General features: G+C 39.4%; 1 protein-coding gene across 3 annotated transcripts in view; it reads right to left on the reverse strand.

Moving 5' to 3' along the window:
• Window positions 1-19017, reverse strand: part of ATP6V0A4 (ATPase H+ transporting V0 subunit a4) — a 76510-nt gene that overhangs the window by 40516 nt on the left and 16977 nt on the right. For all 3 annotated transcript variants that reach the window (XM_056799746.1, XM_056799745.1, XM_056799747.1), the window contains 5 exons: window positions 14394-14527; window positions 10768-10846; window positions 7821-7915; window positions 4174-4299; window positions 1706-1800 (listed from right to left, as the gene is read on the reverse strand). In XM_056799746.1, coding sequence (XP_056655724.1) covers window positions 1706-1800; window positions 4174-4299; window positions 7821-7915; window positions 10768-10846; window positions 14394-14510 — 512 coding nt within the window. In that variant the 5' untranslated portion in view covers window positions 14511-14527. The remainder of the gene's footprint in view (window positions 1-1705; window positions 1801-4173; window positions 4300-7820; window positions 7916-10767; window positions 10847-14393; window positions 14528-19017) is intronic.

Consider the following 19017-nt stretch of genomic DNA (forward strand, 5'->3'; position numbering starts at 1 on the left):
AAATGATCACTTAGATCCACAAATTGGCATTCCAAACTGTGTGTGTATTATATGGAAACATTCTATATTTTAGAGAAACAGAAATAGGAAGAGTGAAAATAGGGTCAGATTAAGTTCCTTGGAGGACCTCTGCCCTCCTCTTGTATAGGCTTTTGGGTGCTTGCATTCTAACTCCTCAAAAATTGTCCCATATTAGGTCTGTATTCCAAAGATCCTTTTTTCCAAAAAGGGAAAAGACCTGTGTGTTCAAAAGTGTTTATAGTAGTTCTCTTTGTGGCGGGGAAAAACTGGAAACTTGTGGTATACGATTATAACAGAACACAATTGCGTTATAAGAAATGACAAGCAGGACAGTTTCAGAAAAACCTGTGAAGATTTATGTATACTGATGCTGAGTGAATTGAGCAGAAGCAGAATGGTATACATAGTAACAGCAGTAGTGTATGATGATCAACTGTGCATGAATTAGCTATTCAACCACCTCCAGAGAAAGATCTGAAGGAGTCTAAATGCAGGTTGAAGCCTACTTTTTTCCCTACTTTCTTAGTGTATTTGTTTGTCTTGGCAGGGGAGGGGTTGGTCTGTGTCTTCTTTCACAATATGGCTACTATGGAAATAAATTACATATGAACATACATGTGTAATTCATATCAAATTATCTGATGTCTCAAGGAGAGGGAAGGGTAGAAAGGAAGGGAAAAAATTTAGAACTCAAAAATTTTTTAAATGAATATTAAAAATTAGTTTTACATATAATTGGAAAAATTAAAAAAATTTTAAACAAAAATTGTCCCAGAAGTCTTAGTACAATTTAATATTATTTAAAGCTTAAAACAATAATAGCTAGTATTTATGTATTGCAAATGTACAAATATTATAATTTACAAATATTAATTCATTTATCTTCACAACAGGACTGGTGCAATTATTAACTTCATTTTATAAGTTAGGAAACTGAGGCAATCAGAGGTTAAGGTTACCCAGCTAGAAGTATCTGAGGTCACATTTGAACTCTTCTTAGTGGCTCTAGATATAGAGATCTCTATTCAGTGGGCCATCTAGGTACTTCTGTACTAAGACTTTGAGAATATCCTTATATATATAGGGGATGGACTGTAATTTTATCCATACAGGCAATTCTCTCCATAACATTGGGTTTGAAATCTTAACGAGTTGCCTGAAACACTGAGAACTTAGTTAAGTGAATTGCCCACCATTATGGAGCAAGGATGGGTTGGAGGTGGGACTTGGCTCCTGGCCATCCAGATTCTATGACTTACCCTCTCTTCCCTACTACAAGCTACCTCTTAACCTTTTTCCACAGCTCTATTCAAGAAGAAATATTGGTTACAGCCTGTTATTAACTCCATTTTACAGATGAGCCAACAAAAACATAGTTTAAGTGACTTGCTCAAGGTCGCACAGGGTAGTAAAGTAAGGATTAAAACTAAGATTGTAACCCAGGACGACTCCTAACTCTCAAATCCAGAATTGCCATCACTCTCTCCCATCCCAAGAATAACCACTTGGCTTCTTTCACAACATGATGGCTTTGTATTTCCCTATCTGAAGCTCCCTCTGAGAAGACAGACTTTCAGGGGACACTAAGGACATGAATGTAAAAAGAATTTTAGTAAGACAAGCTTGAAATCAGAATAAAAGGAAATGTTAAGAACATGAGTGTGCGCAGAGGCAGTATACTAACCCCAGCTTCCCAGCCACTGCTGAAGGGACGCTCCTCAGTTCCAGGAGGCCAGAGGTGTCTTCACTAAAGAAGTCATCAGTTAAGTTGGTTTCAGTCTGAAAAGTCAAAACACAATCTATTCAATTCACATATTTCTAAACATCCTTAAAGGCAGCATCTCTTACTTGTTTTAAAGATGGCAAGAATTAAAGTATTAAATGGCTCTGTTGTTTGGCATAAAGGGTTTCCCAATCTTTCCCTAGCAAAAACCCGACTGGGCATGGGGTCCCAAACCTTATACCTTTTACCACCAGTTGCTTTTATCTGAACATTGTTTTGTTTCTGTTCCCTCAGACCTTCCTCCTCCCAGTTTGACTGAGATGATAATGTTTCCGTATTGAAACAACATAAATAATAAAAAATGTAAGGAATTAAATTAAGGGTTTGACTAAATATATGAGAATTCTAATTTAATATTGTGATTGCCAATTTAAAAATGTTAAAGCTCAAGCCAAAATGACTTTTAGTAGCTTTATTTACAAAGAGGTGGAAAGAGTGAAAGTAGAGAAATGTAAGACAAGGGTAAAGAAGATGTCCAGCCTATCACACAAAATGTTGCTCTGGTGCCTGGCTCAGCCCAGCAGGGCTTGTTAATCCTCGACCAGTGTTCCACTCCCGCAGCCTCCTCCAAGAGGGGAAGGTTTCTCCAGAAGCCAAGAAAGGATGGTCAAGTACTCACTCACCCAAGATGGACTCCAAAGGAGAAGATCCAGGAAAAGCTCACTAACTCCTTAAATCAAGAAAATGGAACTGTTCAGAGAAAGTGCCAAAGAACTGAAGAGGGTTGACCACATCTATTCTGAATGTAAACTCTTATGCCAAAGGAGTCTGCTCCCTAATTGGATTTCTCTCTCTCTCTCTCTCTCTCTCTCTCTCTCTCTCTCTCTCTCTCTCTCTCTCTCTCTCTCTCTATCTTGTCTGTCTCTCTGTCTCTGTCTGTCTCTGTCTGTCTGTCTGTCTGTCTGTCTGTCTCTCTCCCCCCCATTTCCCTCTTATGTCTAACTATTGTAGTTTCCTCTTATAAAGTGCAATATTGTATGTACCTGTAGCTAGAAGACCTTTAGAGGTACAAGCTGGTTATGTTAAATGTTTCACTGGGGACTGTAGTCTCCCAAAGAATCACAAAGAAATTCTTTATTCTCTTTGTCTATTTTGAGTTAATCAACCAAAAACACCCCTACTTAACACTAAGTAAGGGACTTCACAAATCTCTTACTTGGAGAACTCCACCCCTTTAAACTCAGTCAGCAACTTGTGAATCCTTTGAGTTTACACTTTCAGAGGATGAGAGGTAATAACCCCAGAAGTGACTGTCCTGCCCCTGGGTAGTACTAGGCAAATTTAAAGACTGAAACTGGTTCCTGTTAAGTGGAGGAAGGGAGGTAGAAAAAGTCCTGAACTTCCTGACCAAGGGGTCTTCAGCTTGAATCTTTGTCTTGGAGCTTCAGCTGATGACTTGCCTCTTAGAGGTGACCTTGGCTTTTGGGACTGTTCCTTTGATCTTCGGCTTTGATCTTCTCCTGGTGAGTCAGCTTAGACTGGGACTTTGGCTCTTGGACTGCTTCTTCAAGGACTGATCCTGGATCTTTTCCTTTGGAGTCCATCTTGGGTGAGTGAGTAGCTGACCATCCTTTCCTGGCTTCTGGAGAGATAAGTTCTGGAGAAACCTTCCCCTCTTGGAGGAGGTTGCGTGAGTGGAACACCAGGTCCTCTGGTTGAGGGTTAACAAGCCCTGCTGGACTGAGCCAGGCACCAGAGCAACATTTCGTGTGATAGGCTGGACATCTTCTCTACCCTTGTCTTACATTTCTCTACTTTCACTCTTTCCACCTCTTTGTAAATAAAACTACTAAAAGTCATTTTGGCTTGAGCTTTAATATTTTTAAGTTGGTGACCACAATATGAATCTAGAATCTCATATATTTAGTCAAATCCTTAATTTAATTCCTTATACTAACATTTATGTAGCACCTTTTCTATGCAAGGCACTGGTATACACAATAACTTTGGGAGGTAGGTGCTATCATTATCCCTATTTTACAAATGAGGACATTGAGGCACTAAGTGACTTGCCCAGGGTCACACAGCTACTGAGTTCAAGCTTATTGTCCCAGGTAACCTTCCTAGGCCCCAAGGTGTATTCCTGAGTGTCTAGTATATGCAGAGTTGCAGTCCATTCAGGCTATCACTTGATATACTTAATGGCCTCTATCCCATCTTTTCTAGAACTCATTCCATCAGACTAAGAAAAGATAATCTTATTGCCTTTTGTAATGCTGCTTCCCTTTTCCCCAGTCTATTCCCCTACCTTTTGTCCCACCCATTTGGAATAGAAAAATAGAGAGTGATTTCTTCCTACTTCAAAGTAAATTGCCTACTGTTCCAAACGGAAGTGTGGACTCTCCTCCCACTCCAGCCCAAATCATCACCTCAAAGAAGTCTTGAGTTTTCTTCAGGAGATATTTGAGTTCTGACAATTGCAAGAAACTGGTCTTCAGAGCCTGCTGGTTCTGGTTGGCTTCCTGCAGTTCTCTCTCCAATTTTTCCAGAACAATCTTGAAAAGAAAAAGAAAAGAGGAACAACTTTGCAAGTGTTCTTGACAGTCTCATTAAGAATAATAAAGTTAATAACTTCAGAAAACTAAAAGACAGAGGCACAGTCTTCAAGCTGTGTCAGTCATTTTTTCAGTTGTGTCCAGCTCTTTGTGGCCCCTAGTGGGGTTTTTCTTCCTTTTCCAGCTCATTTTACAGATAAGGAACTGAGGCAACCAGGATTAAATGTCTTGCCCAGGTCACACAATTAATAAGTATCTGACACCACATTTAAGTTCAGGAAGATGAGTCTTCCTGATTCAGTTTGAGTGATCTATCTATCTTACAACCTAGCTGACAAAACAAAAAGGGGTGGTTTGTGAATAACTCAATCCAGTAGGAAATTCCAGTGTGGAAACATGATGTCCACTTGCATCTATGGTGAATTATTCAGATTAAATTCCATGGACTATTCTTCCATCACTCACAGACTTCATCTTTACCCTCACTCCAGTTACAAACTCAAAGATCCACAATAACAGCTCACTATGGTCTGATCCACAATATCTCATTTGATTGGTTCAGCCCCCAAAAGTAAGAATGAACCTCATTTTACAGAAGAAAATGGGAGAAGTGAAGCCCAGGGTTATAAATCTAGTGAAGAATTTGATTCCATTTCTTTCTGGCTCCAATTCCAAAGTTCTAAACCCTACATAATGCCACCAAAATCCATTCTCAGAAAGTTAGATGTCCCCTCATCTGGTACAATACAGTTAGTAAGTGAGCTGGTGATTCATTAAGCAGGTTCTATGGCCAGGCATTGTGCTAAGTAATAGGGATGCAAAAAAAAATGGCAAAAGGCAATCTCTGTCCTCAAGGAGCTCACAATCTAATGGAGAAGAAAAGTCAAAAAATATGTACAAACAAGCTGTATGCAGTATGAATAGAAAATTAAAAAAAGAAGGCATTAGAATTAAGAAAGGTTGGATTCTGGATGGCAATTTGGAACTATGCCCAAAAGACGCTAAAAGACTGACTACTCTTTGATCCAGTCATAGCACTGCTGAGTTTGTAACCGAAAGAGATAATAAGGGAAAAGACTTGTACAAAAATGTTTATAGTCATGCTCTTTGTGGTGGCAAAAGATTGGAAAATGAGGAGATGCTCTTCAATTGGAGAATGGCTGAACAAATTGTGGTATCTGTTGGTGATGGAATACTATTATGCTCAAAGGAATAATGAACTGGAGGAATTCCATGTGAACTGGAACGACCTCCAGAAATTGATGCAGAGTGGAAGGAGCAGAACCAGGAGAACATTGTACACAGAGACTATTTATATACTGTGGTACAATCGAATGTAATGGACTTCTCTACTAGCAGCAACACAATGACCCAGGACAGTTCTGAGGGACTTATGAGAAAGAACACTATCCATATCCAAAGGAAGAACTGTTGGAGGAGAAACACAGAAGAAAAACAACTGCTTGATCACATGGGTTTATGGGGATATAATTAGGGATGTAGACCCTAAATGTTCATATCAATAATACAGAAATAGGTCTTGATCAATGACACATGTAAAACCCAGTGGAATTGCATGTCAGCTATGCAGGGAGGGGAGAGGAACATGAATCCTATAACCATGGAAAAGTATCCTAAATTAATTAATTAAATAAAAATTTGCAATTTAAAAAAATTGAATTAAGAAGGTTTGGGAAAGGCTTCCTATAGCAGTGGTTCTAAACCTTTCTAATGCTGTGATCCCACAATACAGTTCCTCATGTTGCAGTGACCCCAAACCAAAAAATTATTTTGGTGGCTACTTCAAAACTGTAATTTTGCTACAGTTATGATTCGGAATGTAAATACCTGATATGCATTATGTGTTCTCATTGCTACAAATTGAGAGGTTGAGAACTTCTGTCCTATAGAAAGTGGAATTTTAGCTGAAACTCCAGTAGGCAAAGAAGAGGAAGGAGAGTGGTTCAGACATGGAAGGCAGCCAGAGAAAATATCCAGAGAGTGATGACATGTCTTGTTCATGAAAAGGTATGGAATCCAGAGTCATTGGATACAAATACATGTGAGGAAATAAGGTAGAAAAAGACAGAAAGAGCAGAAAAGGGCTACTTATGAAGGGCTCTGAGTACCAACCAAACAGGATTTTGTACTTGATCTTGTAGACAGGGAACAACAGAAGTTTATTGAGGGGGAGAAGGGAACATGATCAGACCAGAGCTTTAGGAAATCACTTCAGTGGCTGAATAGAGTACGGATCAGAATGAGGAAACACTTGACAGAGAGATTTGCCAGAAAGTTATTGTAGGGTATAGCTGGATCTTATTTGGAGACATAGGTGTCGATATTTTTACTTAGGGCAAATCCTGAGGGGTGTAGCCTGAAAAAGTACCCTCCAGGAAGGTATGACAACATGAGGGGAGAGACTCAAGAACAACCCAAAAGGTTACTGACAAATATATTATTCTTCCTATTCTCAAATGGTCTTGCCTTAAGCTCATCTGCACCACTCTTTTTAACTTTTTTTTTTAAACCCTTACCTTCAGACTTAGAATCAATACTGTGAATTGGTTCCAAGGCAGAAGAGCAGTAAGGGGGTCAAGTGACTTGCCCAGGGTCACACAGTCATGTGCACTCTTGAATCCATTCCATTCCATCTCAGATGGAGCCAAGATTCATTCTTCCCATTATCTATCTCTTCAATATGTTGAGGCTAAGGCCACTAACTTCAGCAGCAAGAGTCAAGACAAAATCTGGCATATAGCACATAGCAAAGCGTCTCCCTTTTTTCCTTCATCCTTATGGCTCTCCCATTCTCCTTAAGATAAGGATATCAACCCTGTAGTGGGAGAGATCAAAGGCCACAGTGTGTCCCTTTTCCACTCCTCTCCATTGTTTCTCTTAAAATGCACACAAAGTTAATCTGATTTCTTTCCCATGTTGGGAAGAGTAAAGGAGAATTCCTCTAAGGTGGATGCAGTCATATGGAAATCATATGAGTACAAGCTTTAGAGTCAGAGGACCTAAATAGTGTAGTAGATAGAATGCTAGGCTTGGAGTCAAGAAGACTCATCTCCCCAAGTTCAAATCTAGCCTCAGACCTTTACTATGTGACCTTATTTGCCTCTGTTTCCTTATCTGTAAAATGAGCTGGAGAAGGAAATGGCAAATGACCCCAAAATCTTTGCCAAGCAACCCCAAATGGGGCTGGACACAACTGAAAACTTACTGAACAAGTCAGTGGGCTCAAATCCCACTTTTGATTTTTCTACCTAGATGACCTTGGGCAAGTCAGTTTCCTTAATTATAAAAGGTAGCCTCTAAATAGCCTCTAAATAAAAGATAGCCTCTAAAGTCCTTTCCAGCTGTTATCTAGGAGCCAGTTCCTCTACTTCTTGGAAATCTACCTGCCAATTTTCCTCAATTCCTGCCATAAATGAGGCATTATCAGTCCAGACTTCAAAGCTCTAAGGGACAGAAGCATTCTATCCTAGGTGCTCTTTATTGGAACACCCTAAACATACCTCAAGGTCAATCATTTCCCTAGGCAGAGGTGTCTGTGGGGATTTCTCAGGCATTTGGATCACAATCTCCTCTCTCATCTCATCTTCTAGAAAACCTAAGAGGGGAAAAATACATCAGAGAAGTTAGGCTAAAGGATCATTACCTTGATCCAGCAACTTGGCTTCTTTCTTTAGACCTAGAAAACTAGTAAAGGGGCCATTCCAACATGAGAGGTGTCCAGGAATCCCCAGCTCAAGAATGTTGTCTGGGCCAATTCACCTGGCCAGCCCAGCCCATCGAAGGACCCACCCACAATTCCCTCCTCTTCTGGTCTCTAGACTGAGTTTTCTAAGAATGTTGTCAATGAGGACATCTTGTGGGTTGAACCTTCATAAAAGAATTAGATTTTCTCTGTCTGAGGCTCCAGACCCCAAGTCTGGCCAACCAAAATAAAGAAGAGTTAAATTACTCAATATAAAACAAACATTTATTTACAAAGTACTTACTCGTGGCAGGAAACTGCTAGGAGATAGAGGTATGAGGAAAGGCAAAAACAGTCCCTGCCCTCAAGATTTTATTCTAATAAAGGAGACATATACATTACCATGTCCACATAAGCTATATACAGTCTAAACAGAAAATAGCCTTGGGAGGAAGGTACCAATAACTAGGAAGACTGGGAAAGGTGCCCTACAAAAGACAGGACTTGAATTGAGTCTTTTTTTTTTTTAACCTTTACCTTCTGTCTTCAAATGGTATCAGTTCCAAGGCAAAAGAGCAGTAAGGACTAGGTAATTGGGGTTAAGTGACTTGCCCAGGGTCACACAGCTAGGAAGAGTCTGAGATAAGATTTGAACCCAGGTACTCTGAACTCCAAGGCCTGACACTCTATCCACTAAGTCACCTAGCTGTCCCTTGAACTGAGTCATAAAGGAAGCCAGGAGACTGTGATCAGACTAACTAAAAACATGTCACTTAACAAAATTCATAATTAGAGGGTAAGCTACATGTGGCTCAGTAGATAGAGAACCAGGTCTAGAGACAGGAGATCCTGGATTCAAAAGTGTCTGGCCTCAGACGCTTCCTAGCTGTGTGACACTGTGCAAGTCATTTAACCTCAATTGCCTAGCCCTTACTGTTTGTTGCCTTAAAAACTGATATTTGTTATCAATTCTAAGACAGATGATAAGGGTTTTAAAAAATAATTCATGAAATTAAATCTAATCTTCATTTAGAGATTAGTGAAAATAAAGATGTAATTCATTCCATCCAGATTTATAGATCCCCCCAAATCTAAAAGATGCAATTCATGAAATTAAATCTAATCTTCATTTAGAGATTAGTGAAAATAAAGATGTAATTCATTCCATCCAGATTTATAGATCCCCCCAAATCTAAAAGATGCAATTCATGAAATTAAATCTAATCTTCATTTAGAGATTAGTGAAAATAAAGATGTAATTCATTCCATCCAGATTTATAGATCCCCCCAAATCTAAAAGATGCATGACCCCCAAGTTAAGAAGCCCTGCTCTTAAGTAATAGTACTTGAGTAAGCTTTAAAGGAAGCTAGGGATTCTATGAAGCATGTTCATTGCTATGGTTTGGCGGGTATTAAACATTGGAATTCTATGTATAGTTTTGGTGACTGCATTGCTGCAGAGAAGGCGGTTTTTTTAAAAGCAGAAAAATATGATAAAGATCTAAAATGATGTAAAGGATGAAAAGGAGTGAGATGCTTTAGTCTGAAAAAATGGAGGCTAAAATGGAATGTGATTTAAGGAAGGCTGTATGTCTAAGGAAAAGAATGATTTGCTCACCAAAACATATAACCACCTTCATAATACAACTAATACTGCTCATGTATAGGAAATGGGCTTTAAAATACTAGGAGGCACTTGTTTGTGCAAAAATATTCATAGCTGCGCTCTTTGTGATGACAAAAAATTGGAAAACGAGGGGATGCTCTTCAATTGGGGAATGGCTGAACAAACTGTGGTATATGTTGGTGATGGAATACTATTGTGTTATAAGGAATGATGAACTGCTTGATTTCTATAAGAACTGGAAAGACCTTTATGAACTGATGTGGAGTGAAATAAGCAGAACCAGGAGAACATTAAACCCAGTAACAGACACACTGTAGGACAATCAAGTGTGATTGACTTGGCTACTAAAAGCAATTCAATGATCCAAGATGACTTGAGACTTATAAGAATCCTATCCACATTTAGGGAAAGAACTGTTGAAGTAGAAATGTGGAAGAAAAACACATGACTTATCACTTGTTTTGATGGGTATAGGACTTGGAGTGTTGGTTTTAAGAGATTATTACACAAATGAATGTTATGGAAATATGTTTGGAGTGATAATACATGTATAATCCAGTGGAATTGCTTGTCAACACTGTGAGGGGGAGTAGAGAAAAGGGGGAGGCAACATGAATCATGAGGAAAAAAATTTTTCTTAAAAATGTAATAAAAATAAAATAAAATCCTGGGAGTTTTGTGATGTTATTCCCATTTTACAGATGAAAAAACAGGTTCATAGTGGGTCAGGGTCACTGAAGAAGTAAGTGTGTGGCTTAGTATTTGAACCAAAACCCCTGACTCCAAGAGCCTTGATTTTTTTACATCATACCACTTCTGTTTTCATTTGGAAAAAGTGATCATGAGTTGAAATCAGAAATAAGTCCTAGAATGATTTTGATAAAACTTTGACAATGATTCCCAATGGGCTCATTAAGGCAATTTTGAGATATTCTCCATTGATGCTGAAATTCAAGTGCAAAGGAGCCTTCCTTATCCTAAAATAGAACCTTTATGTATCTGTAAGAGACAGAAGACTAGACAGGACAGTGTGCCACAGTGTGGCAGCTGTATTATTCTGTTGGTAGGGTTGCGTGAGCACCCTTTAGTCCCTGCTCTGTGGCTACTGACCAAAGAATTCTTTCAGACTCTGACTTACGGAGGATCCTCTCCAAAGACTCACACCTTCGGACTTCATTCACAAATTTTCGCTGGAAGCTGTTCACATTTGCATTTAGCTATTTAAAAAAAAAAGAATGCAATAGTAGTTATCTGTTAGCATCTTCTACTCTTTTATTCATACCTTTTCTTCCCTTTAAAAAGCTCTGGGAAAGTTACATGGGACAGATATGACTGGCACATTCAGATATTTTCTATACTCTTTTTTTTTTTAAACCCTTACCTTCCATCTTGGAGTCAATATTGTGTATTGGCTCCAAGGCAAGTGGTAAGGGCTAGGCAATGGGGGTCAAGTGACTTGCCCAGGGTCACACAGCTAGGAAGTGTCTGAGGCCAGATTTGAACCTAGGACCTCTAGGTCTCTAGGCCTGACTCTCAATCCACTGAGCTACCCAGCTGCCCCCGCCTTCCATACTCCTTGCAAGAACTTGGATCTGCCCCAAACCTAACAAAAGTTAAATATGTTTCACTTCCAAGGGTTCCTTACTTGTGGCTCTATCTGTTCCATCAATTCCAAGTTCAAAGTGAGCCCCGTCCATGCTCAATAAAAAGAAAAACCATCAAGACCCAGAAAACCAGACCCTTTGTGTGGGTTTGATCATGGTGAGAAGGGGGGAAGACAAAGGAAATTTCACAAACCTACTAAGGGGAAACTTAAAATTCCACTCCAATGAGAATGTGAGGGCCAGTAAGGGGGAAGAACACACATTTATAACTGGACATATTTATATAAAGATATAAAGTTTGCAAAGTGTTTTTACATTTATTACTCATTTAATCCAAACAACAGTCTTGTTAATCAGCTAGTAAACATTTATTAAGCATCTACTATGTGCCAGATACTATCCTAAGCACTAGGGATAAAAAGAAAGGCAAAAGAGAGTTCTCGCTCTAAAGGAACTCACAGTCTATTAGGGAAGACAATGTGAAAAATAACAGTACAAACAAGCTATATTCAGCATAAATAGGAAATAATCTTAGATACTATCTGAATCCCCATCTCTCCATTCAAATCCCAAATATTATCTCCACCACAGGAAAAAGTCTTATCCCTCAATCCTTAGTCTAGATCTCAGTTTTGGGTATTGTTGTCGTTGGTCAACATAGAAGCAGTGTGGTATAGTGAATAAAGAAGTGATCTACAGGTTAAGATAACCTGGGTTCAAGTATATACTCCACATTCACTTTATAACCACTTGCAATTTACTCTCCTTGCCCCAGTCAATTCTGACCTTAGTAATCTAATGCTTGATAAGTCCCCAAACCCAAGATTTGAGGGATAAGAACAGCTAGAGAAATTAGAAAGCAGTTTGGCAGAAAATAGGTATAGACCAGGATCTCACACTATATTACCAAAAAAAAGTCAAAATAGATAACATGACACAAAGGTGTATATCAAAGATCATGGGGAAAAATTATCTATCAGATCTGTAGACAGGAAGAATTTATGACCAAAAGAGAGATAGAGAAGGTGATTATGGAAGGTAAAACTAATTGTTTTAACTACATGAAATTAGAAACTTTCTGTACAAACAAAACTAGTGTAGCCAAAACTAGAAGGAAAGCAAAATCTGGGGGGAAATTTAGCAGCAAATTTGTAAAGGCCACAATGCTCAAATATATAGGGAACTGAACCAAATTTATAAAAATATGAGCCATCTCCAAAATTATAAATGGTCAAATTGAGTATCACCTCCATTCTGCAGATAAGGAAACTAAGGATATGGGATGTTAAGGGACTTCCTATGTTCACACAACTAATAAGAGCTAACATTTATATAATACTTTAAGATTTGCAAAGCACTTTTACAAGTATTTTCACATTTGATCTTTACAGCAACCCTGGGAAGTGTTTATTATTATTATTCTCATTTTATAGAGGAAGAAACTGAGGCACACAGAGGTTAAATGACTTGGCCAGGTCACTCAGCTAGTAAAGCATCTGAAGCAGAATTTAAACTCATATCTTCCTGATTGCAGGACTAGCACTCTACTATGCCACCTAACTGTCTAGGTAGATTAGATTCAGTGAACCATTATCCTAATCACATCTGGGAATCAAATTTTAACTGTGTAGGCAAGTAATTAAGATTCAGTGACCCATTATGCTAATTATATCTAAGGATAAAATTATTGAACTTATCCAAAGTTTCCCCAAAATGTCACAGAGGAAAAAAAATTATATTGTAATGTGAAACACTGTTTTACTTCTGGAGGGATTCCATAAAGTGCTGGACCTGGGATTAAGAACTCAGAGTTTGAATCCTGACTCTAGCCACGTGACTGGGGGCAAGGTATTTAGGGTTTTTCCTCATCAGTAAAAAAGGTTAATAGCACTTGTACTGCTTTCATATCATGACCAGTAGGGAAATCCATATTGCATGATAGCACATATATAACCTATAATGTATTGCTTACTGTTTCAAGGAAGGGAGATGGGAGGGAGGAAAAGAATTTGGATTACGAAATGTCAGGAAAAAAAATGTGTTGAAAACTGATTCTGCATGCAATTGGGGAAAAAAACATATAATAAAGTCTTGGGGGAATAATACTGGTGCACCAGTTGGAAATATTAAATGGTGACATAAGTGTGAGCAACTATATTACATATCTCATGGGAACTTTTATAATAAAATGAAATAAACAATGTGAAATGATTTGTTGATTAAAACCAAGTTAAGTCTGACCTCAGATACTTCCCAGCTGTATGACCCTGGGCAAGTCACTTAACCCCCATTGCCTAGCCCTTACCACTCTTCTGCCTTGGAACCAATACCTATGTATTGATTCCAAGACAGAAGGTAAGTGTTTAAAAAAAAAAAAGTTAAGGAGCAACTAGGAAAGCAGTGGATCAAGTGCCAGGCCCAGAATTTGGAGGACCTGGGTTCAAATCTGACTTCAGATACTTCCTAGTTTTGTGATCCTGTATAAGTCACTCAACCCCAATTGCCTAGCTCTTGGCCACTCTTCTGTCTTAGAATTGATACCATGACAGAAGTTAAGGGTTAAAAAAAAAAAAACCCACAGGTTTATTATAAGCTCAGCATAGACCCAGAGTTAGACCGAATTAAGTCTAAGTTAAAGACAGAGATTTCCTAAAGCTTATATAGTCTCTAAATATGTCGGGAAGAAAAGGGAAAATATAATTTCAGATTATGGAATTTGCAGCTTCCAAAAGGGGAGAAACAGTGCAGCTTTACTATTCACAGATATATTTGTAAGATTTACAGTAGACAGAAAGGAAGCTTTAGATTTCAAAAGATAACTAAAGAAATATCACATCAGATCAAGTTGTAAAATGAATAAATTCTGGGATTTACAACCACTAGGTGGCTCTTGTAAAAATTACTTTACCCAAAGTCTTAATTAATTTAGCACACCAGAAGGAAAGCCTTCATCAGTTACAAATAAAAATGGCTGTGCTGCTTAGACGCAAATTTAAAAAGAACAAAATAAAAAACTCTTACAACATAATTCACAGGGATAGGAGCAGGAAAACTACTTTATAAACCTTAGGTCCAAAAGAGAAACAAAAATGCTAAACGGAGAGTAACTGTTACTCTCCGGTTCCCACCCCACTAGGATTCCAAAAGATATTGTACCTACATCTTTAAACTGAACCAATCCCAGTTCTCCAAGTTCTGCTATACAGCAGTAAGCAGCTTCCACCTGCAGAAACAGCTGTGACAAGCACATCTCCTCACTCCGAAACATGGACGCCATGTTGGTTCTGTCTTGGTCTGAAACATGGAGGGGAAAAGACATTATTTGAGGAACGGGGATGTTACCATATGAAGACATTAAAGAAGGCACCTATATTTCAGGTCCTAAAAAACGATAGTAAATTCAAGCAACAGAAAGAACTGAGATGAGGTACACACACACATCAGAGACCTAGAATGACTGAATTTAGAGCTCAAAAGGACCCTCCAGTTCAAGCTCAACTTTATGATTGAGAAAAACGAGGCTCCACAGAGGTAGCAGGGAGTCAGAGCAAGTCCAGGTCTTTCTGCCTTTACTTATGCTGCTGCTAACAAGGGCTTCCTGCCTTAGCCTCTATCTACTCCACAGGAATCTCGTAAGTACCTATGTTGTGTCCTCAATTAGAACATAAGCTTCTTGAGGGGGGCAGGTACTGTTTTTGCTGTTCTTTATATCCCCAGGGCTTAGCCCAGTGACTGGCACATAGGAATGAATACATTAGTTAATATTGTAATTATCAATGTTAATATATTAACATGCTAATACAGTAATATTAATTATATTGTTTATTATTCACTTCATTATATTAATAAAGTATTAATATATCACTCATATATATATATATATTTTTTTTACCCTTACCTTCCACCTTAGAATCAATACTGTGTATTGGTTCTAAGGCAGAAGAGTGGTAAGGGCTAGGCAATGGGGGTTAAGTGACTTGCCCAGGGTCACGCAGCTGGGAAGTGTCTGAGGCCAGATTTGAACCCAGTTCTTCCCATCTCTAAATCTAACTATTAATCCACTGAGCTCCCCAGCTGCCCCCACTAATATATTATTAATATAATTAATGCTTTTTGATTGCTTATTTGCTTGCCTGTTGGCACTGGACACCAACAGTCACCACCTAACATACAAGACTACCAAAGTTAACATTTCACTGACATAAAAATGCTGCATAAAAGCTATCTGGGGAGGGTAGGTAGTTTTCCTGCTTTTAAAAGAAATACAGAAAAGAAAATTTCACAAGCCTCCCCCCAATATCTAATAACAGTCTGTCAAACAAGCATTTACTAAACATTTAAAGGAGATGCATTCAAGATATATACAGAGCAGAGAGCAGCTAGGTGGTTCAGTAGATTGAGTCAGGTCTAGAGCCAGGAGGTCCTGGGTTCAAATTTGGCCTCAGATACTTCCCAGAGGGGTAATCCTGGGCAAGTCACTTAAGCCTCATTGCCTAGCCCTTACCACTCTTCTGCCTTGGAACCAATATGCAATATTTATTCTGAGGCGGAAGGTAAGAGTGATTTAAAAAAACAAAACAAAATAAAGAGTAGAGAGAAGACTTTGGCAGGAAAGCCTCTAAAAGAAGGTGGACTTTGAACTGAGGCTAGAAGGAAGTCATGGAAACAGGGGGTGGGGGGGAAGACAAGACTGAAGAAGTTGAGGTGGTTTTGTCTCGGCAGTAGATAGGGCAGGGAGCTCACCTAAGTGGGAGCTGGTTGTGCTGGGAGATGCGGGCATAGGATGCCTCCTAAATTTTTCCACTTGGGGACCAAACCTTTCCTACAGTTCTTTCCTTGTTACTACTCGAAGTGCAAGATTCCCAGGCTGTGAATTTTTCACTCCTAGAAGAGAAAGACTTCCCCAGGCTTTTCCCACTCTTACACCCATTTGTCCCTTAGTTCCCACATCCAAGTCAGGACAATAAACATTTACTATACACAGTATTTCCCTGGCCTTGGGGAATAAGAATAATAAAACCCAACATCTATATAGCTTTTACTATGTGTCAGGCACTGTGTAAAACACTTTACTCTTATTTGATCCTCACAATAACCCTGGCAGTTAGATGCTATTATTATCTCCATTTTACAGAGATAGAAACTGAGGCAAAAAGAGGTTAAATGAGTTGTTCAGGATCACACAGCTATGTGGGGCCGCATTTGAACTCTGGACTTTTACACTCCAGTTCCAGTGCTCTGATGAAGGTACCACCCGGCTTCAAAAGTAATCTGTCCCCTCAAGGAGCTCACAATCGAATGAGGGTGGCAGCATGCAAAAAAAACTCCCTAGAAATTCTCTATATACATGATACATTGGCAGTCATCTCAAAGGCAATGTACTAGCACTAAGGGAGACTGGGCAAGCACTCTTAAAGAAGATACTCTAGAAGAAAGCCAGTGAATCCAGAAGGCTGAGATAAGGGAGAGCATTCTAGCACTGAGAATATTCAAACTAATTAAAATTAAAAATACCAGGCAGTCCTGAGATGTCTTGCGAAAGACACAGCAGAAGGCCAAAGTCCATGGGAAAGAGAAGTGTAATAAGTGTAAACTATTAGAAGAAAAAATAAAGGAGGACTTTAACAATCAAACAGATGTTAGTGGATAGAGCACCAGACCTGGAGTCAGAAAGATCCAGGTTCAATCTAGCCTCAGACACTTCCTAGCTATATGACTGGGCAAGTGGCTCAAACTCAATTGCCCTGCCCTTTGTCTAACAGCTGCTGCTAAGACAAACAGTAAGGGTTTTAATTTTTAAAAACCAATCCCAACAGATGATTTTTAAAATTTGATCCTGGAGTTAAAAGGGAAGCATTGTAGTTTGTTGACTTGTGATTTAGAAAGATCACATTAATCACTAAATAAAGGATGGGATTGGAATGTGGGGGAAACTGAGGCAGGGAGCCCAACCAGAAAGCTATGGAAAAAGTCAAGGCATCAGGTGGTGGTGTGGCAGTGAGGTTTCTGACCAGCAAGACAAAGGTGAGCATAGTTGGGTCTCAGCACATCCCATCATTCCAAACCTTCTCTGGACCAGGCTTCCCTTTACCTTGTCTCTTTAACTTATCTCTTTGTCTTCCCTTTGAAGTCAAATATCAGCTTCTTAAGATCTCTTCAGAAGATTGTATGCATCTTGAGTGTAGTGACTCTTTGCTTTCTTTTTGTATCCTGGGGGCTTAGCGCAGTGCCTGGCACATAGTAGGTGTCTAATAAATGTTTATTGATTATCACCAGCACATGGCAAACATCTTACAAAGAGCAGGCAGGAATTGACATTTCTACCAGAAAATAACAAACAAACAAACCAATACCTTCCTAATACACAAACTTACTGAATAAAGTACAAGCCATTTTGCCTGCCTTCAAGGTCCTTCACAATCTTAGCTCAGTATCTCACACACACAGAGGTTGGTATTTTGTCCCCCCCAGGTTATTATTCAGTTCCATCCAATGCTTCTAGTCCCTGTTTGGGGTTTTCTTGACAGAGATACCAGAGCGGTTTGCCATTTCCTTGTCCAGCAAAAATAACAGGAGATAAACTGAGGCAAACAGGCTTAAGGGACTTGCCCAGGGTCAGAGAGCTAATGAGTATCTGAGGCCAAACTCACATTCAGAAAGATGAGCCTTTCAGACTGGAACCCCAGCATTCTATGTCCTGCTCTGACCCTTTTGTTCCCCCCTATCTCCCCTACCCCCCTCCTCCCTGCAGGGAAAGCTCTACATAAATCAGTGAAACCAAAGACCCTCCTCTAAAGGGTTTAGCCCCCCCAGCATCTAGGGCAGTGCTGGGTTCATCCCAGAGAGGTACTTAATGGACCCTTTCTGAACTTCATCTATAATCCATGTCTAGACTCATATTTCATCTCAGTTTTGCCTCCTATGAGGCAGGACAATAGTGTCTATAGGGTAGAGTCTCATTCCTTAACATTCATTAACAAAGCAAATTTGTTATGGAGTTTTTTACCTTAATTTGAATTTCACTTCCTTGGAAAATAAAAGTAGATGTGTTTGTTGGCTCTTAGGGGTTAAGAATGCTGATAAAAGGATAGCTAAGGTAACACAACAGATAAAGCAACAGGCCTGGAGTCAAGGAGAACTTGGGTTCAAATCTGCCCTGACTTCCTAGCTGTGTGACCCTGGACATGTCACTTAACTCCAATTGCCTAGCCCTCACCACTCTTCTGCCTTGGAATTCAACACCATTTGAAGACAGAAGGTAAAGGCCCAATTCAAGCCCCATCTTTTGTAGGACGCCTTTCCCAGTCTCCCTACCCTAGTCACTGGTGCCTGTCCCCTAAGGCACTAATGCCTAGAGGGATTTTTTTTTTTAAATGAAGAATTTGGCCAAGAATTTAACAGCTCTATCTCTATCCCAAGTCTTCTAGAGAAAGCAAAAGCCCTCTTCCTTCTCTCTTACTCCAAAAGGGTTAACAAAGGACTCTGCCCTAACCCTTTGCACTCAAGTCTTTTCCCCCCCCTGGCAAACTAAGCAAAATTTAAGGGAGATAAGTCACATTTTTCTGGAGGGAGGCTGGTATTGCAAAGCCTATTAAGACAAAATGGAGAAAGGAACAGGATACCAAAACAATAAGCAAGCTTGCTCAGGAGGGATTGCCTAAAATGAGTGGATTTAAAGGCTGGTCCACTAATGCCACGTGTGTGCTTGGGAAAAATCTGGTACATCCTGAAGTAAAACCAAGGCACACAACTGGGCCCTTTCTGGGTCTGAATTAGGATAGAAA

The sequence above is a fragment of the Monodelphis domestica genome, chromosome 5 (genome assembly GCF_027887165.1).
Source record: "Monodelphis domestica isolate mMonDom1 chromosome 5, mMonDom1.pri, whole genome shotgun sequence".
Lineage (NCBI taxonomy): Eukaryota > Metazoa > Chordata > Mammalia > Didelphimorphia > Didelphidae > Monodelphis > Monodelphis domestica.